At 45.0% G+C, this 27,206-nt stretch overlaps 1 protein-coding gene across 1 annotated transcript in view; it reads right to left on the bottom strand.

The window, feature by feature from the left end:
* Window positions 1-27,206, bottom strand: part of CCDC170 (coiled-coil domain containing 170) — a 199,444-nt gene that overhangs the window by 44,627 nt on the left and 127,611 nt on the right. The window contains exon 11 of the mRNA XM_075338162.1: window positions 25,716-25,958. Within this exon, the coding sequence (XP_075194277.1) occupies window positions 25,716-25,958 (243 nt within the window). The remainder of the gene's footprint in view (window positions 1-25,715; window positions 25,959-27,206) is intronic.

The raw sequence follows: 27,206 nt of genomic DNA, 5'->3' as shown, positions 1-27,206 counted from the left end.
GAGTGGTAACGAGCCTGCAACAAAGCGCACTGTCAGTGTACCTCGAATTACTCGGTGTGCAAAGACTAGCACCGTCCCCCCACAAAAATGTTATTACATTTAGAAAAGTTATAAATTATAAATTAGGTTAAAACGTTTAGCCAAAATCACAGTCATAATGCCAAAGAAATAGAAACAGATGAAACCAAATAAAGTTAACTTTAAAAACGCACAAATTAAATAATGAATAAGGCGCAACAAAAAAGATTACTATTAGAACCATATTTTTGCTTCAAGAAAAGGTGCAATAATATTGGATGAATTAGCCCCTACATGTATGGGGGACTTTAGGAGGTTTCAAGCAAAACTGGTTGCATTTGTCTTTGGTGTAAAAGCAATTATTTCTACAATCAATAGTATTTATTTTCCTTTTATTATGTATTCATTTAAAAAGAACAAAATCCAACGCTTGAGATCTTCAACTAAGCCAAGATTTACATCAAATGCAAAAATACAAACTACAAATCTTCTAAGCGAAAAGAACAAGTTTGTAACCCTGACCTCTACTGGTAGATGTAAAGATCTGCAATGTCACTAACTAAAAGCAACACAAAAATGAAAAAAATAAAAATTCTCTTAACCTGGCCTCATAAAATGTTGATTTATGATTTACGAGTATGCCCCAGTGACCACAGTATGTCTCTTTATGATACATGTGCTGTGCTTTTACAGTCCATTTCTTAGGCAGCAAGCTATTTAGGCAATTGGATACTGATGTTTCTTGTTTAGGTAGCGGGTACTTGTTTTCGCAATCTTAAGAAACATTGTCTAGAATTGTGATTCTCAAATTGCAAGGGTAATCTCACCGATGAGGTTCCCCGTTGTTGTTGAGGGCACAGTTTTCATAAACGTGATTATATGCTGATCAGTCCATTATATGGCTGCAGCAATCTCTAATTTAGCAATTAAACAGGAAAAGAGAATTAATTATTTTTTCACAATGGCAAGAGGTGGTATGAAAATTGGGCAAGTGTTGCAGGCAGGGGGACTGACCGCAGCAGGGGGGGCTGCTCGAGATGCTCGGATCCGGGGTCATTGCGGTGGCTCGAGGAGAAGCTGGACCCGGGCCTGAGCACCCGTCTGTCGCCCGTAAGTGAAAAAGGGAGAGGTTTGTCAGTGACGCCACCCATGGTATGCGGTGATTTTGGTGGCAACGCCGCTGCCGCTGGAAGTGGTGCCTGCAGCTGATGGAGTGGGGCAGCTGGATTTTATCCCCTCCACGGGTAGGGAAGGTGTTGTCCCGGGACCCCAGTACAGGTGGGATTGTGTGACGGAGTGCAGTCTGCAGGGTTGGACCGGATGATGCCGGTGTACTCACAGTTCTGAAATAACTTGACACAGAGTCCATATGGTAAACCAAATTACCAGTAGCCTCCGGAGGGTGTGTTCGGATGCCGCACCCCGATACAGAAGAACAGGGGCCCTTCCACCTGCACTTTGTGTTTGAGTCCTTTGTATTAACTACTCCATGTGAAACGGGGAAGTCTGCTCCTTGTGTTGTTGTCTTTTGGGAGCTGAGGCCCGCGAGAACTGACCCGTGGGATCTTAGCAGGTAATTGCGGAGCCCTATCCCCCTTGTTGGGCTTCCGTCTCGCTCTATCTGGGCCTCCTGTGGGACGAGACTTGAAATCTTGTCACTGGCCGGTCAATTGGTACGGGGCTTAAAGCTGCTCCTCGCCCTAGGGTCCAGGTACCCTGTCTGTGCACGGCTCTGGACCGGATTCCCGCTTTCGGTACCGGCGGGTTACGACCCTGCCCCGGTCCACTTAAGCTTTCCCGTGACCGGATCTCTATCGCCTGTGGCCCTGTCTAACGACTGCCACCTAGTCAGTTGTTAAGTCGTCTGGTAGCCCAGGAGCTCCAACTCCTTACTACACTGTTCACCGTTCCTCACTCAACTGTCAACACTCCACTTCAACTGTCACTCTCTGACTGACACTGGCCCCTCCCATAACACCTCAGAACCCCTAGGTGGGCGTAGCCATCTGCTTGGCCCCACCCACTGGTGTCTCCCTATTGTCATGGGGGGTGACTAGGTTTTGATGACTGGTGTTTGTACCTGGATGGGGATTGTGATGGAGAACCAAAGAGGAGAGAATCCTGCACCTAGAAGAGGGGTGCAGTCTTCTGTGACACCCTGATTTTGAAAGGGCATCACACTAGCATAATGATCTAAATGATTTTAAACAGGGGCCTAACTGTTAAGGCTGAATGACACATCAGAATATCTCCAAAAGTCAGGCCTTGAAAAGTATTCCCAGTATACAGTAGTTATTACCTAACAAAAGTGGTCCCTGGAAGGACAACCAGTGAGCCAGCAACAAGGTTTAGGGTACCCAAGGTTAAAGATCAAATGTCTACCACATCTAGACTAGAGATGAGCGAACCGGTCGCGGTTCGGCTCGAGGTCGGTTCGCCGAACGGAGGTCCCGAACGTTCGACGAACCGAACTCGAACTGCATAGGAAACTATGGCAGGCAATCACAAACACATAAAAACACCTAGAAAACACCCTCAAAGGTGTCCAAAAGATGACAAACAACTCACAACACAACACAAACACATGGGAAAGTGACAAGGACATATACTCATGCGAAAACAAAACAGCTGGACAATTAAAAAGAGGAGGAGACACAGATATATGAGTATATGCAAGGAAACATCGATGCCATTACTGTGCAACTTGAGCCCTGCTCATTTTAGGCTTCCAATCTGGATAAATTGCCTGAGCTCGCCACGTACGCCTTGGGGATCTTGTCGTGTCCTGCAGCCAGCGTTCTCTCGGAACCTGTCTTCAGTGCTGCTGGGGGTCTGCTGGCAGATAAGCACACGTGTCTGTCCACTGACAATGTGGACATGGCTCTCAGAGGACTTATCTTCCCCTGGGTCATCCAGGGGACGGAAAAGGCACGCGTATTTTTGAGAGTGCTTCATGTAAAGCATCTTTTTCTTTTTCAAAAGGGGGGTCAACTGATGCCAGTCAAGTGGGGTGTGTGTGGCCCAATTAGTGGCAACGAGGGAGACTGTGGTTGGAGTCCCCTCGCTGTGTTTCTAAAAGAACCAAGATGAACAAGTCATGGCTCTCAGAGGACTTTTCTTCCCCTGGGTCATCCAGGGGACGGGAAAGGCACGCGTATTTTTGAGAGTGCTTCATGCAAAGCATCTTTTTCTTTTTCAAAAGGGGGGTCAACTGATGCCAGTCAAGTGGGGTGTGTGTGGCCCAATTAGTGGCAACGAGGGAGACTGTGGTTGGAGTCCCCTCGCTGTGTTTCTAAAAGAACCAAGATGAACAAGTCATGGCTCTCAGAGGACTTTTCTTCCCCTGGCTCATCCAGGGGACGGGAAAGGCACGCGTATTTTTGAGAGTGCTTCATGCAAAGCATCTTTTTCTTTTTCAAAAGGGGGGTCAACTGATGCCAGTCAAGTGGGGTGTGTGTGGCCCAATTAGTGACAACGAGGGAGACTGTGGTTGGAGTCCCCTCGCTGTGTTTCTAAAAGAACCAAGATGAACAAGTCATGGCTCTCAGAGGACATTTCTTCCCCTGGGTCATCCAGGGGACGGAAAAGGCACGCGTATTTTTGAGAGTGCTTCATGTAAAGCATCTTTTTCTTTTTCAAAAGGGGGGTCAACTGATGCCAGTCAAGTGGGGTGTGTGTGGCCCAATTAGTGGCAACGAGGGAGACTGTGGTTGGAGTCCCCTCGCTGTGTTTCTAAAAGAACCAAGATGAACAAGTCATGGCTCTCAGAGGACATTTCTTCCCCTGGGTCATCCAGGGGACGGGAAAGGCACGCGTATTTTTGAGAGTGCTTCATGCAAAGCATCTTTCTCTTTTTCAAAAGGGGGGTCAACTGATGCCAGTCAAGTGGGGTGTGTGTGGCCCAATTAGTGGCAACGAGGGAGACTGTGGTTGGAGTCCCCTCGCTGTGTTTCTAAAAGAACCAAGATGAACAAGTCATGGCTCTCAGAGGACATTTCTTCCCCTGGGTCATCCAGGGGACGGAAAAGGCACGCGTATTTTTGAGAGTGCTTCATGTAAAGCATCTTTTTCTTTTTCAAAAGGGGGGTCAACTGATGCCAGTCAAGTGGGGTGTGTATGGCCCAATTAGTGGCAACGAGGGAGACTGCGTTTGGAGTCCCCTCGCTGTGTTTCTATAAGAACCAAGATGAACAAGTCATGGCTCTCAAAGGACTTTTCTTCCCCTGGGTCATCCAGGGGACGGGAAAGGCACGCGTATTTTTGAGAGTGCTTCATGCAAAGCATCTTTTTCTTTTTCAAAAGGGGGGTCAACTGATGCCAGTCAAGTGGGGTGTATGTGGCCCAATTAGTGGCAACGAGGGAGACTGTGGTTGGAGTCCCCTCGCTGTGTTTCTAAAAGAACCAAGATGAACACGTCATGGCTCTCAGAGGACTTTTCTTCCCCTGGGTCATCCAGGGCACGGGAAAGGCATGCGTATTTTTGAGAGTGCTTCATGCAAAGCATCTTTTTCTTTTTCAAAAGGGGGGTCAACTGATGCCAGTCAAGTGGGGTGTGTGTGGCCCAATTAGTGGCAACGAGGGAGACTGTGGTTGGAGTCCCCTCGCTGTGTTTCTAAAAGAACCAAGATGAACAAGTCATGGCTCTCAGAGGACTTTTCTTCCCCTGGGTCATCCAGGGGACAGGAAAGGCACGCGTATTTTTGAGAGTGCTTCATGCAAAGCATCTTTTTCTTTTTCAAAAGGGGGGTCAACTGATGCCAGTCAAGTGGGGTGTGTGTGGCCCAATTAGTGGCAACGAGGGAGACTGTGGTTGGAGTCCCCTCGCTGTGTTTCTAAAAGAACCAAGATGAACAAGTCATGGCTCTCAGAGGACTTTTCTTCCCCTGGGTCATCCAGGGGACGGGAAAGGCACGTGTATTTTTGAGAGTGCTTCATGCAAAGCATCTTTTTCTTTTTCAAAAGGGGGGTCAACTGATGCCAGTCAAGTGGGGTGTGTGTGGCCCAATTAGTGGCAACGAGGGAGACTGTGGTTGGAGTCCCCTCGCTGTGTTTTACATGATTTTCGAAGGGCATGACATGCCTAAGAGGTTGAGTTTCATCATCTGCAACTTGTTGGCAACAGAAAGGCTGCCTTTACACCCTTTTGAGACCGAGGATTTTCGAGACCTTATGCCCATTGCAGTGCCCCAAGAGCCGATGGCCAGTCGTCACTCCTTCTCCAAGAAAGGCGTGCCCGCGCTACCACAGCAGGTCGCACACAACCTCACCGATTCCTTGAGAAACTCTGTTTGTGACAGGGTGCATTTCACCACAGATACTTGGACCAGTAAGCATGGACAGGAGAGTTACATGTTGCTGACTCGGCACTGGGTAACTATGGTGAGAGATGGAGAAGGGTTTGCTGTACAAGTCTTGCCGTCCACACGACTTGTGTGTCAATCCTTCTTCTGTATGTACAAGTTCCTCCACTGCTTCTGCCTCCTCAACCTCGTGTGGGTCCTCCACCTCGGCCCAAACCCTGTGTGGTCAGGCCACCCGCGTTGTAACTGCGCCCAAGGAATCCCACACACCTCCTTACTATGCTGGCAGCAGAGCTCAAGGCCATCAGGCGGTCAAATGTTTACTTTGAAATGTAGGGGAAATGTGAGACACCGCTGAGGAATTGTGGACGGTTAGCTCTGGAGAGTGAGACCGAGTTTCATCAATGGTTGTCTCCACTCAACCAGCAGCCAGGGAAGGTCGGGTGCGACAATGATGCAAACCAGTCTGCGACCCTTCTTCAGGGCAATGTGGCACACGTGCCTTGTATGGCTCACGTGTTGAACCTGGTTGTCCAGCAATTTTTAAAACACTATCCCGGCCTACATGGCCTTCTGCAGAGGGCACGGTGTAACGCCTGCCTGGATCGACACACTCAGATGGGCTGTAAAGGATAGGCTAGAGGCAAGCCACTCACCAAGCTGGACACCCAGAACCCTTAAACCCTTTAACCCCTATACAGTGATTTGGAATTACACAGGGCCCAAGTTGATCAATACCTGTGGAAGGCTGCAGTTCCAGAGAATAGTAGTCATGCAGGGTCAAAAACATTAATTGAGGAAGAGGAACAGAATGGGATGGCCAGGACTTAATCAGAAAACAAGCAGAGTTGAAATGCGGATCGGCCAACGAGGTACATAAACAGCAAGCAGGAAAAGTAGTCAGGTAACAAGCACACAAACTCATAAAACTGAACTGGGGGTAACAGTAACAAGAGGTTCATAGCTTTGTCTGGCAGTGGTCTGCAGACAGGAGGGGCCTGAAAAAGGGTGTGGTGTCTTCCCATTGGTTGTAGCTGAATGATGGTACTTCATCTGTGAGATACCCACCACCTACATTCAGCCTGTGGTTCTGTATCTGTCAAGGTAACGCAACCCAGTGGGTGAGCATAACCTGTGTCCACCTGCGCCGCAGGCATCGACTCCTTTCCCATCATCAGCACTATGCACGAAAGGAACACGTTGTCACCTGGCGACCGGAGTACAAATTGATTGAGTGGACTACGTTGGTGACTTAACAGCCGTGTGCGGCAATGATGCAAACCTGTCTGCGGCCCTTCGTCAGGGCAATGTGACACACGTGCCTTGTATGGCTCACGTGTTGAATTTGATTCTCCAGCAATTTTTAAAATACCATCCCGGCCTACATGGCCTTGTGCAGTGGGCATGCTGCTATGTGCTCACTTTCATCCTTCGCACCCAGCAGCTCAACAACTTTCATCGCTCCTGAAGTCTTAGGGTCTGGCGGTTAAACGCCGAAAATGCGATGTTCCGACACGCAGGAATTGGAATCTTCACATGTTGCAGCGTCTGTGGCAGCATTACAGAGCCCTGCTGAAATACGGTATGACGTATACCCTGGGCTAACTTGATCCAGAGGTGGTGCAGATCACGCTGCTGGAGTGGTGTCAGATCAAGGACCTATGCACCCTTCTACACAGTTTACAAATGTCGACGAAGATGTTTAGCACTAGCGATGCCATTCTCAGCGTGACAATTCTGGTCATCTACAAGATGGAGCACACTGTAAGCATTATTCGGAGGTAGGTGTTGGTCCAAGAGGAAGGGGAGGAAGTACAAGAGGAGTCATATGCAGAAGGGATAATAAGATGTACAAGGTACATACGGTGAGCGGCACCTAGGCGGCAGTCATGGTGGGGGATAGGGATTAACAAGGGCGCATAGTATCAGCAAAAATTGTTGAGGAAGGTGCAGGAGCCCATGAAGAAATGGAGGATGAACTTGCGATGGGCATGGAAGACTCAGCAGATGAGTGAGAGCTTGCTCACATTTCGGTTGTGCGAGGTTGGGGGGAGAGGGCAGAGGAAGGAGGCACGATTCTCACCTCTCTGCCACCAACAAACCAAGGACTTGGTCCTCCTGGATGCACAAGACACATGAGCGCCTTCTTGCTGCACTACCTACAACATGACCCTCGGATTGTACGAATTCGAAGTAATGCTAACTACTGGGTTGCCACACTGTTACATCCTCGGTACAAGACCAAGTTTGGCTAAATAATTCCTGCCATAGAAAGGGACGCATGTATACAGGAGTATCTGCAGAAGGTGGTACGGATTCTTAGATCTGCTTTTATCAGTAAACACCAGTGCTGCACAGAGTGAATCTCAACGCTTTGTCATGGATAGGAGGAAATGGTCTTTTACTTGTCCACATCTGAGGGACCGAGGGCTGGCTGCTGTGCTGAGACGGCATTGAGTACGGTGTCCCTGCAGAGTTGCACTTTTGGTCATATACCAAATGAGTTGAAAAAGGACAGATGCTGGTGGAAAGGGGAACAGGTGTGTTGGAAGGGGAAAAAAGTTTTTGTCCATGGGTTTGTTGGTTAAGCAAAAGTAACATTTGATGAAGAAACACCATCTGTTACGGTGGGACTGGCAGATTTGGATAAGGTGGTATATACTATGTTACCGCTATATAACGAAAATTAATAAGAAAAGAAAGAGAAAGGTATATATCCCCATCAGCAGTCAGTGTCCACCGTGCTCCCAGATGGAAAAGGAGAGGTTGGCAACTGGAAGGTTAGGTGGAGGATACAGAGCTGTGTGGCTATGAAACTAATAGTAGCCTGAACAGAGTTAGACGCCACTCGGATCTGGAGACTGGGAGCCCTGTTAGCGTCACAGGGTCCACACGCCCACCCAGCCCAGGAACTCCCTGTTAACATCACAGGGGCCATTCAGTACGCTGACCGTGTGCATTGGGGCCACACCTGTGGACAGCAGGCGCATCAGCAGCAGCAGGCCTGTTAATGCCACTGGGCTGCACAAGCAGGACTTGTAGGACAGGAGCTGGTCTTAACCGTTCTGCGTTACCAACTGTGGTGGCGGCCTGCATCGACGCCCTATCCCTGCCTACCTCTGGCCTAAAGCCGCAATGGGTTCAACACATGGAGGTGTGCTCTTTCGGAGCATAATAGAAGACTGCGCACCTCCTTGTTGGCTCCAGCCCATTTTATAACCTGGGTCCGCCCCAAACCAGGGTGGACCACAATGCACCTCCTGGAGACAAAAGCAGAGTGACACGTCATGAGTGGCATAACTAGCGTTCTATTTGGAACCGCAAGTTCGATAATGACCTCATGGCTGCCACGACACAAACACCTCACCAGTCATCTTCTGACCATCAATAATGAGGTGACAAGTCATAGGGGCGGGCCTCTGCAAGCCATTTGGGAGTGGCCTGGCCACATTGTCAGGACACCTGATGCCCTGTGGTCTATATGGGCCCCCACATCAGGGGCAGGGCCAAAGAGTTCATTACCGGACCTAGTCTCTGATGCAGTAAGTGCCTGAGCATGCTCAGTAGCATGAAATACAGTCTCTGAAAAAAGACTATCAGCTTTAGCATGGTGTCTAGGCACAAAACAGGACTTAGACCCGGCACGAAATGCAAGTACCTGTGCAAAGAGGATTTTCGCACTAAGTGTGGGAGCATGCGCTGTATCCCGAAATGAAGACTTAGCCTCAGGAATGGCACAGTCAGGCTGAGCATACTCACTAGGCGAAACACTGTAGTTAAGCTGCAGCTGGGGTAAATCGGCACACGCATGTGCACTAGCTGCCTCTCCACACTTACACGTGGAGGAGAAATTGCTCTTCGGGTGTGGACTTGGAGATGCTGTCTATGAACAGAAGGAAAAGCTAAAGGAAGCCTCACTTTCTATCCCTCCGAATGATCAAATGCAGCAAGGAATTCCCTGAGTTTGCTATAAAATTAGCGTAGCAAAATGTGCATGAGGGTGTCATGCAGAGGTGCTGCAAATAGATTTGCACCAGTGGGGCACTAATGGAGTCCAACAGCCACTTCTTGTATGCCACTAAATGGCAGCATTTTTTGCTATCATTATAGCTTATTAAAAACAGAGCAGGAGGGTGTCATGCAGAGGTGCTGCACATAGATTTGCACCAGTGGGGCACTAATGGAGTACAACAGCCACTTCTTGTATGCCACTAAATGGCAGCATTTTTTGCTATCATTATAGCTTATTAAAAACAGAGCAGGAGGGTGTCATGCAGAGGTGCTGCACATAGATTTGCACCAGTGGGGCACTAATGGAGTACAACAGCCACTTCTTGTATGCCACTAAATGGCAGCATTTTTTGCTATCATTATAGCTTATTAAAAACAGAGCAGGAGGGTGTCATGCAGAGGTGCTGCACATAGATTTGCACCAGTGGGGCACTAATGGAGTACAACAGCCACTTCTTGTATGCCACTAAGTTTACTCAATTTTTGGTATTATAATGTATTAGTAACAATGAGTTTGAGTGTGCAATGCAGGCAGACGTGCTGCTAATATCTTTGCACTAGTGGGACAATACAGAAGTCCAACAGCCACTTCTTGTATGCCACTAAATGGCAGCATTTTTTGCTATCGTTATAGCTTATTAAAAACAGAGCAGGAGGGTGTCCTGCACAAGTGCTAGAAATAGCTTGGCACCAGTGGGACAATAATGAAATACAACATCCAGTTCTATGATGCCACTAAATGGCAGTATTTTTTGCTATCATTATAGCTTATTAAAAACAGGGCAGGTGGGTGTCATGCAGAGGTGCTGCACATAGATTTGCACCAGTGGGGCACGAATGGAGTACAACATAAACTTTTAGGATGCCACTAAGTTCACTCACTGTTTGCTAGTGTAATGGCTTAGTAACAATGAGTTTTAGTGTGCAATGCAGGCAGACGTGCTGCAAATATCTTTGCACTACTGGGGCAATACAGCAGTCCAACAGCCACGTTTAGGATGCCACTAAGTTCACTCAGTGTTTGCTAGTATAATGGCTTAGTAACAATGAGTTTGAGTGTGCAATGCAGGCAGACGTGCTGCAAATATCTTTGCACTAGTGGGACTATATAGAAGTCCAACAGCCACGTTTAGGATGCCACTAAGTTCACTCACTGTTTGCTAGTATAATGGCTTAGTTACAATGAGTTTGAGTGTGCAGTGCAGGCAGACGTGCTTCAAATATCTTTGCACTAGTGTGACAATACAGAAGTCCAACAGCCACGTTTAGGATGCCACTAAGTTCACTCAGTGTTTGCTAGTATAATGGCTTAGTTATAATGAGTTTGAGTGTGCAATGCAGGCAGACGTGCTGCAAATATCATTGCACTAGTGGGACAATACAGAAGTCCAACAGCCACGTTTAGGATGCCACTAAGTTCACTCAGTGTTTGCTAGTATAATGGCTTAGTAACAATGAGTTTTAGTGTGCAATGCAGGCAGACGTGCTGCAAATATCTTTGCACTACTGGGGCAATACAGCAGTCCAACAGCCACGTTTAGGATGCCACTAAGTTCACTCAGTGTTTGCTAGTATAATGGCTTAGTTACAATGAGTTTGAGTGTGCAGTGCAGGCAGACGTGCTGCAAATATCTTTGCACTAGTGGGACTATACAGAAGTCCAATAGCCACGTTTAGGATGCCACTAAGTTCACTCAGTGTTTGCTAGTATAACGGCTTAGTAACAATGAGTTTTAGTGTGCAATGCAGGCAGACGTGCTGCAAATATCTTTGCACTACTGGGGCAATACAGCAGTCCAGCAGCCACGTTTAGGATGCCACTAAGTTCACTCAGTGTTTGCTAGTATAATGGCTTAGTTACAATGAGTTTGAGTGTGCAGTGCAGGCAGACGTGCTGGAAATATCTTTGCACTAGTGGGACAATACAGAAGTCCAACAGCCACGTTTAGGATGCCACTAAGTTCACTCAGTGTTTGCTAGTATAATGGCTTAGTAACAATGAGTTTTAGTGTGCAATGCAGGCAGACGTGCTGCAAATATCTTTGCACTACTGGGGCAATACAGCAGTCCAACAGCCACGTTTAGGATGCCACTAAGTTCACTCAGTGTTTGCTAGTATAATGGCTTAGCTACAATGAGTTTGACTGTGCAGTGCAGGCAGACATGCTGCAAATATCTTTGCACTAGTGGGACTATACAGAAGTCCAATAGCCACGTTTAGGATGCCACTAAGTTCACTCAGTGTTTGCTAGTATAATGGCTTAGTAACAATGAGTTTGAGTGTGCAATGCAGACAGACGTGCTGCAAATATCTTTGCACTACTGGGGCAATACAGCAGTCCAACAGCCACGTTTAGGATGCCACTAAGTTCACTCAGTGTTTGCTAGTATAATGGCTTAGTAACAATGAGTTTGAGTGTGCAATGCAGGCAGACGTGCTGCAAATATCTTTGCACTAGTGGGACTATATAGAAGTCCAACAGCCACGTTTAGGATGCCACTAAGTTCACTCAGTGTTTGCTAGTATAATGGCTTAGTAACAATGAGTTTTAGTGTGCAATTCAGGCAGACGTGCTGCAAATATCTTTGCACTACTGGGGCAATACAGCAGTCCAACAGCCACGTTTAGGATGCCACTAAGTTCACTCAGTGTTTGCTAGTATAATGGCTTAGTTACAATGAGTTTGAGTGTGCAGTGAAGGCAGATGTGCTGCAAATATCTTTGCACTAGTGGGACTATACAAAAGTCCAATAGCCACGTTTAGGATGCCACTAAGTTCACTCAGTGTTTGCTAGTATAATGGCTTAGTAACAATGAGTTTTAGTGTGCAATGCAGGCAGACGTGCTGCAAATATCTTTGGACTACTGGGGCAATACAGCAGTCCAACAGCCACGTTTAGGATGCCACTAAGTTCACTCAGTGTTTGCTAGTATAATGGCTTAGTTACAATGAGTTTGAATGTGCAGTGCAGGCAGACGTGCTGCAAATATCTTTGCACTAGTGGGACAATACAGAAGTCCAACAGCCACGTTTAGGATGCCACTAAGTTCACTCAGTGTTTGCTAGTATAATGGCTTAGTAACAATGAGTTTTAGTGTGCAATGCAGGCAGACGTGCTGCAAATATCTTTGCACTACTGGGGCAATACAGCAGTCCAACAGCCACGTTTAGGATGCCACTAAGTTCACTCAGTGTTTGCTAGTATAATGGCTTAGTTACAATGAGTTTGAGTGTGCAGTGCAGGCAGACGTGCTGGAAATATCTTTGCACTAGTGGGACAATACAGAGGTCCAACAGCCACGTTTAGGATGCCACTAAGTTCACTCAGTGTTTGCTAGTATAATGGCTTAGTAACAATGAGTTTTAGTGTGCAATGCAGGCAGACGTGCTGCAAATATCTTTGCACTACTGGGGCAATACAGCAGTCCAACAGCCACGTTTAGGATGCCACTAAGTTCACTCAGTGTTTGCTAGTATAATGGCTTAGCTACAATGAGTTTGACTGTGCAGTGCAGGCAGACATGCTGCAAATATCTTTGCACTAGTGGGACTATACAGAAGTCCAATAGCCACGTTTAGGATGCCACTAAGTTCACTCAGTGTTTGCTAGTATAATGGCTTAGTAACAATGAGTTTGAGTGTGCAATGCAGACAGACGTGCTGCAAATATCTTTGCACTACTGGGGCAATACAGCAGTCCAACAGCCACGTTTAGGATGCCACTAAGTTCACTCAGTGTTTGCTAGTGTAATGGCTTAGTAACAATGAGTTTTAGTGTGCAATGCAGGCAGACGTGCTGCAAATATCTTTGCACTACTGGGGCAATACAGCAGTCCAACAGCCACGTTTAGGATGCACTAAGTTCACTCAGTGTTTGCTAGTATAATGGCTTAGTAACAATGAGTTTGAGTGTGCAATGCAGGCAGACGTGCTGCAAATATCTTTGCACTAGTGGGACTATATAGAAGTCCAACAGCCACGTTTAGGATGCCATTAAGTTCACTCACTGTTTGCTAGTATAATGGCTTAGTAACAATGAGTTTGAGTGTGCAATGCAGACAGACGTGCTGCAAATATCTTTGCACTACTGGGGCAATACAGCAGTCCAACAGCCACGTTTAGGATGCCACTAAGTTCACTCAGTGTTTGCTAGTATAATGGCTTAGTAACAATGAGTTTGAGTGTGCAATGCAGGCAGACGTGCTGCAAATATCTTTGCACTAGTGGGACTATATAGAAGTCCAACAGCCACGTTTAGGATGCCACTAAGTTCACTCACTGTTTGCTAGTATAATGGCTTAGTTACAATGAGTTTGAGTGTGCAGTGCAGGCAGACGTGCTTCAAATATCTTTGCACTAGTGTGACAATACAGAAGTCCAACAGCCACGTTTAGGATGCCACTAAGTTCACTCAGTGTTTGCTAGTATAATGGCTTAGTTATAATGAGTTTGAGTGTGCAATGCAGTCAGACGTGCTGCAAATATCATTGCACTAGTGGGACAATACAGAAGTCCAACAGCCACGTTTAGGATGCCACTAAATTCACTCAGTGTTTGCTAGTATAATGGCTTAGTAACAATGAGTTTTAGTGTGCAATTCAGGCAGACGTGCTGCAAATATCTTTGCACTACTGGGGCAATACAGCAGTCCAACAGCCACGTTTAGGATGCCACTAAGTTCACTCAGTGTTTGCTAGTATAATGGCTTAGTTACAATGAGTTTGAGTGTGCAGTGCAGGCAGATGTGTTGCAAATATCTTTGCACTAGTGGGACTATACAAAAGTCCAATAGCCACGTTTAGGATGCCACTAAGTTCACTCAGTGTTTGCTAGTATAATGGCTTAGTAACAATGAGTTTTAGTGTGCAATGCAGGCAGACGTGCTGCAAATATCTTTGGACTACTGGGGCAATACAGCAGTCCAACAGCCACGTTTAGGATGCCACTAAGTTCACTCAGTGTTTGCTAGTATAATGGCTTAGTTACAATGAGTTTGAATGTGCAGTGCAGGCAGACGTGCTGCAAATATCTTTGCACTAGTGGGACAATACAGAAGTCCAACAGCCACGTTTAGGATGCCACTAAGTTCACTCAGTGTTTGCTAGTATAATGGCTTAGTAACAATGAGTTTTAGTGTGCAATGCAGGCAGACGTGCTGCAAATATCTTTGCACTACTGGGGCAATACAGCAGTCCAACAGCCACGTTTAGGATGCCACTAAGTTCACTCAGTGTTTGCTAGTATAATGGCTTAGTAACAATGAGTTTGAGTGTGCAATGCAGGCAGACGTGCTGCAAATATCTTTGCACTAGTGGGACTATACAGAAGTCCAACAGGCACGTTTAGGATGCCACTAAGTTCACTCAGTGTTTGCTAGTATAATGGCTTAGTTACAATGAGTTTGAGTGTGCAGTGCAGGCAGACATGCTGCAAATATCTTTGCACTAGTGGGACTATACCGAAGTCCAATAGCCATGTTTAGGATGCCACTAAGTTCACTCAGTGTTTGCTAGTATAATGGCTTAGTAACAATGAGTTTGAGTGTGCAATGCAGGCAGACGTGCTGCAAATATCTTTGCACTACTGGGGCAATACAGCAGTCCAACAGCCACGTTTAGGATGCCACTAAGTTCACTCAGTGTTTGCTAGTATAATGGCTTAGTAACAATGAGTTTTAGTGTGCAATGCAGGCAGACGTGCTGCAAATATCTTTGCACTAGTGGGACTATACAGAAGTCCAACAGCCACGTTTAGGATGCCACTAAGTTCACTCAGTGTTTGCTAGTATAATGGCTTAGTTATAATGAGTTTGAGTATGCAATGCAGGCAGACGTGCTGCAAATATCTTTGCACTACTGGGGCAATACAGCAGTCCAAAAAGCCACGTTTAGGATGCCACTAAGTTCACTCAGTGTTTGCTAGTATAATGGCTTAGTAACAATGAGTTTTAGTGTGCAATGCAGGCAGACGTGCTGCAAATATCTTTGCACTACTGGGGCAATACAGCAGTCCAACAGCCACGTTTAGGATGCCACTAAGTTCACTCAGTGTTTGCTAGTATAATGGCTTAGCTACAATGAGTTTGACTGTGCAGTGCAGGCAGACATGCTGCAAATATCTTTGCACTAGTGGGACTATACAGAAGTCCAATAGCCACGTTTAGGATGCCACTAAGTTCACTCAGTGTTTGCTAGTATAATGGCTTAGTAACAATGAGTTTGAGTGTGCAATGCAGACAGACGTGCTGCAAATATCTTTGCACTACTGGGGCAATACAGCAGTCCAACAGCCACGTTTAGGATGCCACTAAGTTCACTCAGTGTTTGCTAGTATAATGGCTTAGTAACAATGAGTTTGAGTGTGCAATGCAGGCAGACGTGCTGCAAATATCTTTGCACTAGTGGGACTATATAGAAGTCCAACAGCCACGTTTAGGATGCCACTAAGTTCACTCACTGTTTGCTAGTATAATGGCTTAGTTACAATGAGTTTGAGTGTGCAGTGCAGGCAGACGTGCTTCAAATATCTTTGCACTAGTGTGACAATACAGAAGTCCAACAGCCACGTTTAGGATGCCACTAAGTTCACTCAGTGTTTGCTAGTATAATGGCTTAGTTATAATGAGTTTGAGTGTGCAATGCAGTCAGACGTGCTGCAAATATCATTGCACTAGTGGGACAATACAGAAGTCCAACAGCCACGTTTAGGATGCCACTAAATTCACTCAGTGTTTGCTAGTATAATGGCTTAGTAACAATGAGTTTTAGTGTGCAATTCAGGCAGACGTGCTGCAAATATCTTTGCACTACTGGGGCAATACAGCAGTCCAACAGCCACGTTTAGGATGCCACTAAGTTCACTCAGTGTTTGCTAGTATAATGGCTTAGTTACAATGAGTTTGAGTGTGCAGTGCAGGCAGACGTGTTGCAAATATCTTTGCACTAGTGGGACTATACAAAAGTCCAATAGCCACGTTTAGGATGCCACTAAGTTCACTCAGTGTTTGCTAGTATAATGGCTTAGTAACAATGAGTTTTAGTGTGCAATGCAGGCAGACGTGCTGCAAATATCTTTGGACTACTGGGGCAATACAGCAGTCCAACAGCCACGTTTAGGATGCCACTAAGTTCACTCAGTGTTTGCTAGTATAATGGCTTAGTTACAATGAGTTTGAATGTGCAGTGCAGGCAGACGTGCTGCAAATATCTTTGCACTAGTGGGACAATACAGAAGTCCAACAGCCACGTTTAGGATGCCACTAAGTTCACTCAGTGTTTGCTAGTATAATGGCTTAGTAACAATGAGTTTTAGTGTGCAATGCAGGCAGACGTGCTGCAAATATCTTTGCACTACTGGGGCAATACAGCAGTCCAACAGCCACGTTTAGGATGCCACTAAGTTCACTCAGTGTTTGCTAGTATAATGGCTTAGTAACAATGAGTTTGAGTGTGCAATGCAGGCAGACGTGCTGCAAATATCTTTGCACTAGTGGGACTATACAGAAGTCCAACAGGCACGTTTAGGATGCCACTAAGTTCACTCAGTGTTTGCTAGTATAATGGCTTAGTTACAATGAGTTTGAGTGTGCAGTGCAGGCAGACATGCTGCAAATATCTTTGCACTAGTGGGACTATACCGAAGTCCAATAGCCATGTTTAGGATGCCACTAAGTTCACTCAGTGTTTGCTAGTATAATGGCTTAGTAACAATGAGTTTGAGTGTGCAATGCAGGCAGACGTGCTGCAAATATCTTTGCACTACTGGGGCAATACAGCAGTCCAACAGCCACGTTTAGGATGCCACTAAGTTCACTCAGTGTTTGCTAGTATAATGGCTTAGTAACAATGAGTTTTAGTGTGCAATGCAGGCAGACGTGCTGCAAATATCTTTGCACTAGTGGGACTATACAGAAGTCCAACAGCCACGTTTAGGATGCCACTAAGTTCACTCAGTGTTTGCTAGTATAATGGCTTAGTTATAATGAGTTTGAGTATGCAATGCAGGCAGACGTGCTGCAAATATCTTTGCACTACTGGGGCAATACAGCAGTCCAAAAAGCCACGTTTAGGATGCCACTAAGTTCACTCAGTGTTTGCTAGTATAATGGCTTAGTAACAATGAGTTTTAGTGTGCAATGCAGGCAGACGTGCTGGAAATATCTTTGCACTACTGGGGCAATACAGCAGTCCAACAGCCACGTTTAGGATGCCACTAAGTTCACTCAGTGTTTGCTAGTATAATGGCTTAGTAACAATGAGTATGAGTGTGCAAAGGGCAGGAGGGTACAGTGGCAGGGTTGTGGGTCTCTGGGTAGAGGAAAGGAAGCCTGCTTTTCTATCCCTCCTAATGGGGAAATGCAGCGAGGAAATCCCTGACCTTAGCTACACAGATGCTGTCATCTTGTGTAGCTGTTAAACTCTGTTTTAAACTCTGTCACCTATGGCTCTGACCCTGCCGGTATGAGCCCTTAAAAGGACTGATAGAAAGTGCTATCCCTAAGCTGTCCAGCGCTGTGTATGGAGCGTATACAGCAGTATCGGCGATAGGAGCTGCGCCAGTGATGTCTGACACCAAGGACGCAGAAGGGAGATAATGGCGTGCTGGAGGAAAATGTCCGGTTTTATAATGCAGGGACATGTGACATGGACATCCTATCACACATGCCATTGCTTCTCTGGCTAAAAGTCCACTTAGCTGTGTGTGTCTGGGATTGGCTGACATGCTGGCCCGCCCCACTACACGCGCGCGCTTAGGGAAGGAAGACAAGGAAAAAAAAAAAAATGGCGATCGCCATTATACATACAGCAGTGATCTGAATGTTCTGTTCCCGCACACTATACACTGAAATGTCATAATAGTGTGAGTCACAGAGTGACTTACACTATTACAGCGGAAAGCCAGCTAGGAATTAGCTGTTTTTTTTGCTGCTAGAACCGTTCTCGAACGTATCTAGAACTATCGAGCTTTTGCAAAAAAGCTCGAGTTCTAGTTCGATCTAGAACAGCCCCCAAAATCACTCGAGCCGCGAACTGGAGAACCTCGAACCGCGAACCGCGCTCAACTCTAATCTAGACCAAAAACAATAGAAGAGTTACTGTTGCACAGTCTAAAATGCTCTAATCTGCAGAGCACAAGCTGTCAGGTATGCTGCAGAAAACCAGAAATTATTATTATAGTAGTTAGCTTATTAAGGAAGAACTTCCATTAAGTTTTTTATAACTTAAATGTACAGTATATGTCCCATAAGTGAGTACACCTTCACATTTTTGTAAATATTTTATTTTATCTTTTTACGGCACAACACTGAAGATATGACACTTTGATAAAATGTAGAATAGTCAGTGTATAGACTTGTATAACTGTAAATTTGGTGTGCTCTCTAAATAGCTCAACACACATCTATTAATGCCTAAACCGCTGGCAACAAAAGTGAGTACAATCCTAAGTGAAAATAGCCAAATTGTAGCAAAGTGTCAATATTTTGTGTTAAAACCATTATTTTCAAGCACTACCTTAACTCTTTTGGATATGGAGTTCACTAGAGCTTCACAGGAACCACTGGATCCTCTTCCACTCCTCCATGATGACATCACGAAGCTGGTGGATATTAGAGACCTTGCGGTCCTCCACCTTCCCTGTGATGGTGCCCCACAGATGCTCAATAGGGTTTAGGTCAGGAGACATGGTTGACTACTCCAGCACCTTTACCCTCAGTTTCTTTAGCAAAGCAGGGGTCATCTTGGAGGTGGGTTTGTAACACTAATGAGTCACATGACACTGGAGAGCTAAAATGGCTTATTGGGTACAATTTGACCATTTTCACATGAGGGTGTACTCCCTTTTGTTGCCAGCGGTTTTGATATTATTGGCTGTGTGTTGAGTTATTTTACACTGTTATACAAGCTGTACACTGACTACTTTACATTGTATCAAAGTGGCATATACTCGGGGGGCGTGGCCTGCACGCTGATGGCGATGGCTGCTTGAAGGAGAGCTCTGTGCTGACAGCAGGATAAACCGGCTCTTATCAGCTCACAGATAACAGGATTACCAGCTACAGGAGGTGTGAGTAACCCCAGCCCCCAGCTATGCCTAAGGGGAGACCTAAAAAAACTGGCACTCCAGCCAAACTGACAGACTTCTACCCCCTGGATAGGGATCTCTCCTCACCAAGCAAGATGGCTTCCCACTCAGCTTCTTCCCACTCCTCACAAGGAGATACAGGCTGCTTGAGAGGCTGCACAGGCATTCCTCTGACAGAGGAAACAATGCAATCTCTGCTGAAAACGCTGAGGGCTTCCTTGCAGGCTGATCTCAGAGAAATAGTAAGAGAGCTGAAGGAAGAGATCAGGTCTCTAGGTGATCGCACAGAGCATGTAGAAACTAAAATGGCTGAATTTGCAACATCACATAACAATCTGATAGATGCTAACACAGCTTTGGAATAGGAGGTGGAGGCACTAAAACTTAAAATCAGTGATATAGAGGACAGATCCCGAAGAAATAACCTAAAAATCAGAGGGATTCCCTCATCAGTAGCAGATAAAGACCTCCAGGAATACTTCCACAAGTTTCTGCAGCTTATACTCCCTGGATGGGACACCAGAGACCTGATAGTGGACAGGATTCATAGAGTCCCTAAATCCAAAGGCATAGATCCAGCTCTGCCTAAAGATGTCCTGGCTAGACTTCATTTCTATAAAACAAAAGAAGCTGTGCTTCACACACTGAGGGGAAATCCAGCCCTGCCAGACACTTTCATGGGACTAAAAATCTTCCCAGATCTTTCTGCTGCAACTCTTAATAAAAGAAGAGAATTTGCCCACCTTTCTAAACTCCTTAGAGATCAAGACATCAAGTACAAGTGGGGTTTTCCGGTGAAGATGATAATTTTCAAAGATGGAGGCACTCACATATGTCATACTCCTTCTCAGCTGGGCAAATTGCTGGATGACTGGGGAATAGCCCACCCACCAAACCCTGGTGGGCAGGAGAATCATAGAGGCCCTCCAGACAGGATTAACCCTGAATGGTCAGTAGCTTAGCTGGGACTCCTTCCTGCTTATGGCACCTGCTGCCCCTGCTCCTGTGACACGGGATGTCACGCAGCCCCCCTGATGTTCTCGCCTATGGCGAGCGGTTATACACCGGGCACCCTACTCGGGGCAAACCGGTGTTGTTGGAATTTTTTTGTTTTTGTTCCTCTTCTCACAAATGTTCCTTAATTTTTTCTGGAAATTTCTCTCAATTCCTTGCTGGTCTAGCCCCTCTCATCCCTGATGGCGTTCCTAGGAATTCAAACCCCCCTGCGGCTCCAATATGAGAATTAAGATATTGTCTATTAATGTGAATGGACTCAACTCCCCAGCAAAAAGGTCAATGATGTGGAGAGAGGTGAAGGCATCTAACTGTGATATAGCGTGCATTCAGGAGACCCACCTTCTTTCCACAGATAATAAACGGCTACTTCATCCAAGGTTCCAACACACCTTTTTTGCTAATGACTCAAAAAAAAGAGGAGGAGTGGCCATTTTAATAAAGAACTCAGTGGCCTTTAAATTGATAAATGTCAGTTATGGAGCGGATGGAAGATATATTATTTTGTCTTGTTATATCAACAGCGTCCCTTATACCTTGGCAACGGTCTACTCCCCAAATTCATCACAATTGACCTTTGCTAGGAAATTTTTCCAAGCATTCAAAGATACTGCCACAGGGGCGGAAATCATCTGTGGAGACTTTAATATACCTGTAATATGCTCCATGGATTGCTCCAACACCAGCATCCCACATGCTAAGGAACTTAAGCATCTCATCAATGAATTCCATTTTCATGACATCTGTAGATATTTGCACGCATCAGAAAGAGACTATACATTCTTCTCTTCCAGGCATCGCTCATACAGTAGAATTGATTTTTTTTTTGGTCGACAGCAAATCTATAAGTAATTGTGTGGCAGCTGATATTGGTTTAATTACTTGGACAGATCATGCGCCGATCTCTTTGTCTGTTCAGGGTAGCTTTAATGTTCAAAATTCCCCTAGGTGGAGACTGAATACCAGCTTGCTTGGTAGGCAGAAGGTACATGATGAAGTAGAGTCAGTGTCAACAGAATATTTTAAACTTAATAATAATGGGGAAATTTCTGACGAGACCCTGTGGGCTGCTCATAAAGCCGTAGTCAGAGGGCAGCTCATAAAAATAGCCTCCATCCAAAAACGGAAAAAAGACGCAGATATTAAATATATATTAACCCGTATTCATCACCTTGAATCCCTGAATAAAGCCAAAGCATCCCCTAACTTGACTAAAGAAATTGTAACCCATAGATTCCAATTAAGATCCCTATTCCTGCAAAAATACGAACATAATCTTAAAAAAAAATAGATCGACATTTTATGCTATGGGGGATAGAGCGGGGTCCTTATTGGCAAGAAGGACGAAAAAACGTGAGATCCAATCTAAAATAGAATTCCTGAGGGACCCGAACGGAACAATCACTAGACATCCCATTGAAATAGCAGAAGCATTTGCGAAATACTATGAGGCCCTGTATAATCTAAAATATGATTCCAATACGTCACAGCCGACTCAAGTGGATATACAGGGTTTCCTAGACACCCTGGATCTTCCCCGGGTCTCAGATGAGCAATTAGAGGAACTTAATCTTCCCTTTACTACACATGAAATCCTAGGTGCCATCAAAATGACTAAGTCTAACTCTGCCCCGGGCCCCGATGGGCTGCCATACGAATATTACAAACAATTTACATCCACTCTGTCCCCCTTTATGTCAAAAACCTTCAATTTTTGGCAAAATAAAGGGTCAATTTCCCCAGACAACTTAGAAGCGATAATTATCACGCTACCAAAGCCAGGGAAACCTGCAGACACCCCGGGTAATTTTAGGCCCATTTCACTCCTAAATTGTGATGTTAAAATTTATGCCAAACTAGTGGCAGATAGACTTCATAAAGTGATCCCGACCTTAGTGGCTCCAGACCAAGTTGGGTTTGTGACAGGGAGGCAATCTAAGGATGGCACCAGACGGATGCTTGACTTGATTGGACTGGTGGAGATATCGGGTGAACCCAGTGCATTCCTGTCTCTTGATGCTGAAAAAGCCTTTGACAGGGTGCACTGGGGATACCTGGAGAGAGTTCTAACAAAATTCGGGTTCTTGGGGAAAATCAAGTCATCCATTCTAGCCCTCTACTCTTACCCAAATGCGTCAGTGTTGGCATCGGGGTTTCTGTCATCTAAATTTCAAATAAGTAATGGCACCCGCCAGGGGTGTCCATTGTCTCCCGCTATTTTTGCTTTAGCGGTAGAACCTCTGGCGGAAGCTATACGAAAAAACATAGCCATTTCTGGTATAAGAGTTGGGGAATTTGAACATAAACTTGGTTTATAAGCAGACGATGTGATAATTTCCTGTTCTAACCTTGCAGTGTCGATTCCAGCAGTGGTGAACACATTATCAAACTTTTCTAAAGTGTCGTATTATAAGCTTAATGCGGCAAAGTCTTTGATACTGCCGTTTAATGTACCGGTGGAGGCCAGGAGTGCGCTGGAGAGGGCCTTTCAATTCAAATGGTGCGACAGGGGGATACCTTATTTGGGTATTAAGCTGACACCATCGCAGATGTTAATTAAAGAAAATTTGGAACCTCTGATCCAAAATTTAGAAAAGGAATTGGGAAGGTATGAAAAAATATCATTGTCCTGGATGGCCAGGATACAGTCCTTTAAAATGGTTTTCTTACCCAAAATATTGTATGTGCTCAGATGCCTTCCCATCAAAATTTCTCACAAAACCCTGATGAAACTTCAATCGTTGACTAACAAATTTGTCTGGGGTAATAAAAGGGCTAGGGTCGCAGGTAAAGTGTTATACCCCCCATATGACTTAGGGGGATTGGGCACCCCAAACATATCGGCATATTATAAAGCCTTACTAATTGAATCACTAAAGGAATGGTGGCGTCCAGGTAATTCACATAGATGGGCTCAGATTGAAAATTTCCTGTCCCGCCAGGGCTCGGTCAGAAGAATGATGGAAGCAGAATATTTGAGCCGTTCACGGTTCTCCCCGTGTGTTCCCACCATGTCAGCCTCCCTGGAGGTCTGGCGAAATGACTTGATTCATAAGATTCAGATTCCTCTTTCAGAGATTTCCCTCAAGTCGTTGGAATCTCAAATCCCCTTTTTGAATCTGGCCAGGTGGGAGGGATCGGGCATTACAGTGCTGGCGGATCTATACTCTGATATGGGTGTTAACCCCTTTAATGAAATAGTACGGCAACACCCCTCTTTAAAGGGCTGTTTCTATCAACACATCCAAATTAGTCATTTTCTGGCCTCTAAATTTCCTCCAAAGTCAAAGCCACTGTTACCTACAACAAAGGCTTTGGTATTTAAAAAGATAATTAAATCCAAAGGTATCTCCTCGACATACAAATGGCTCAATAACCCCCCCCCCGAAGAGCAAAAATCTCCTTATATGAATAAATGGGACGTGGAGTTGAGTGTCTCTACCTCTCCTTCAAACTGGCACTCGGCATCAGCAAATATCGAAAAATATTCCAAGTTTATAAATCATCTGGAGCAACTGAAAAAAGTACACCTGCGATGGTATCGGTCCCCAGCCAACTTAGCACAGTTCCTCCCAAATTATTCGCCACATTGTTGGAAGGGCTGCCTCCAAAGGGGTACTCTTGGTCACTGCTGGTGGGCTTGTCCCAAGGTTTTCTCGTTCTGGTTGGAGGTGTTTGGCCAGATGGGTGAGCTGACAGGCAATCGTATTAATCCGAATCCGGCTCTGGCAGTGCTAAACGTGGGTATAGAGGAGTTCTCTTGGGAATCCAGGGGTTTATTAGTTCACATTCTAGTAGCTGCCAGATATTGCATAAGTTTGCACTGGAAATCCCCAAAGACGCCTACATTTGTTGAACTATATAACCGAATTAATCTCCAATGCCAATACGAGTTCTGTCTGGCTCACTCCATCCACGCCAAAAACAAAATACTTCAGATTTGGAACACGTGGCTAAACTCTGTATATGCATCCCCTGTCAGGCATCTGTTTCCAGGGCAAACTGTTGATAATTAAAAATGGGTCAAATAGGGTCAAAGAGTGTGTTACGCAGGGAGTTCACCCATACCACATGTCAATATTCAAGGTGTTTAAATCTCTGTTGTTGTTACTGCTCGGGCTACCCCGAAACGCCATCCAATTCCCTCCCTCCCCCCTCCCCCTCCCTGGTTGCTTCCTTGCAACCATCCATGGTTCTCCCCATCTCCCCCACCTCTCTCTCCCCTCCCTTTTCTTATCTTCCTTTCTTACTCTCTGGTTCTGGTTGTTTGGATCCCTCATTTTGAGGATTAAAGAGTAAATTGGTAGGTTGACTCTATACGTATTGGGTATTGATTAACCTAAAAAAGTTGCAACTTGCATCAGACATGATTGTTGGTGGTGTGACAGGAAATGTGAATCATAATCAAAGAGGATACTACCACATGTTACAGCGTTGTCCTCTTTGTGTATTATTGCCATTGATACCTGAATTTCTCCTTTTTGTAATGTAACTTCCTACAATAAAAATTGATTGGATTAAAAAAAAAAAAAAAGTGGCATATACTCAGTGTCCCCTGGAAATATAAAATATTTAAAAAAATATGAGGGTTGTACTCATGTTTGTAACATACTGAATATATACACACGCATATATATATATATATATATATATATATATATACACACACATGTAATATAGTGTGACTGTAATAATATACTCATCTACTGCCGTTCTCTCTGGTGACTAGCGCCAGCCTTATGCTCTTCTCAGTGACGTCATCACTCTGCAGACTCCCCAAGTCACACTGCACTCTGCGTGACCCAGAAGTGGCTTTTACAACATAAGTCTTGAGGAAATATAGTGGCATGCAAAAGTTTGAACACCCCTGGTCAAAATTGTTGTTATTGAGAACAGTTAAGCAAGTTGAAGACTAAATGATCTCTAAAAAGCATAATGTTAAAGATATAAACTTACTGATGGAAAAGAAACTTCTGGCTTACGTATAGAGCATAGAGTGAGTCGGATAGGCTCAATAGCAGTTATGTTACTAAGAAGAAGAATGTAAAGGCGCTAGACACCAGAGAGAGCAGTGGTAGGTGAGTATATTCACACATGTACACTACAATACACGTACATATACATACACATTTACTGTATAAAAAACTTAATGGGAGGGATTTTTAAGTGTGCTCCAGCCACAGTGGCCAGAAAAAATATATATTTCAGGATAAATTTTATAAGGATCAAAACATAAGAATAAAAAAGAGACAATTTATCATAAATATGTTTGATATGTTGAACTTGCCTTTAACTCGTTTGTATCAGACAGTCTGGACTTTAGCTCTGTGACAAATCCTTGGGCTGAACTCAATTCCTTTTGCAGTCTCTCCACCTTCTTCTGCAGCCTCCTCACAGTCAGATTAGCCTCATCTCTCTCTACTGCCAGAGCTGTGCGCACTTGTTTTTCTTCTTCGAGCTGGGCAATCTTTTTCCTCAAAAGCTCCATATGTAGCTCCTTGCTATCAAATTGCTGCTTCTGTGCTTTTAACTAAATTAAAATTATTTTAAAAGAGCGTTATTTATCCTGATGATTACCAAAACTGTATAAAGGTACATTATACATTGGATGTAGAATTATTAGAAAGTACTATGACCTTATTATCATTTTTATAAACTTCAAGATATATTGGTTTAAAGTATATCAGGTGATGTTTACCTGTGTAATGATGGAAATTATAGCCTAAAAATATCAACACCCTTTATCAAGGAGTGCAGAATTATTAGGCAGCTTATTTTCCTCAGCCAAAATGGGCCAAAAAGAGAATTAGCTAACTGTGACGCACCTAGGTGTAATGAAGTGTATGACCGCTAGATGCCGCAAGTACCCTAGTGGGAGAGGTCTGCACAGTAGTTGATCAAGCCGAGTCAGAAACCAGGAGGTAATGTCAATAGAGAGGGAGCAAGAGAAGCCGAGGGTCAGTTGCCAGGAAGGAGCGTCAATAACCGAAGGGGAACAGAGACAAGGTCGGGGTACAAGCTGGGGTCAGAAGCCAAGAGGACACATCAGGGACCAGGGAGTGCACAGAGTTGGAGTCACAGAAAGCTGAAGGTCAGAAAAGCAGGGAGTTCAGACAGAGCAGGGGAGGAGAGGGAATGGGGAATGGAACTTAGGTAGTAGGACAAGATCAGAACCACTCACGGAAACCAGAAACGTACACTGCGAGGCACGAACTATCACTGGTGGTGTTCCAGGTGAAAAGGCTCCAAGATAAAACAGAGCGATCACCCGGAAGAAGGCAATACTGAATAGGCTCCTCCCACCAGGCCTAGAACCAGAAAAACACACACAAAACATATTGGCTCTGCATGAAAACAGAGGCACAAGAAAGAATCATGACACTAACTCTGAAAAGTCAAAAAATTGACAGAGTAATGCAGCATTCTTGAAATTATTTAAATGTTGGAGCGTAATCACAGAACCATCAAATGTTTTGTTGCAGATAGTCAACAATGTTGTAAAAATGTGTTGAGGAAAAAAAGCCACACATTAACTGCCAAAGATTTGAGAAAAATGTAACTTGAAGCAGCTTTGGAACCCATTATCCTCAAGTACTGTCATATGGCAGAAAAGCAACCTCATAGGAGAGCCCAGGCGTACAAGGTGTTAAATGCGCAGAGACATGGCCAAAGTAAGGACGGAGAAACCAGACCACCACTGAACAAGATACAGAACTTGAATGGTCAAGGCTAGGGGAAGACATATCTGAAGGTGTATTTTTTAAACTTTTATGAACTG

The sequence above is a fragment of the Anomaloglossus baeobatrachus genome, chromosome 3, assembly GCF_048569485.1.
Source record: "Anomaloglossus baeobatrachus isolate aAnoBae1 chromosome 3, aAnoBae1.hap1, whole genome shotgun sequence".
NCBI lineage: Eukaryota > Metazoa > Chordata > Amphibia > Anura > Aromobatidae > Anomaloglossus > Anomaloglossus baeobatrachus.
This window is presented reverse-complemented; position numbering and strand designations above follow the sequence as displayed.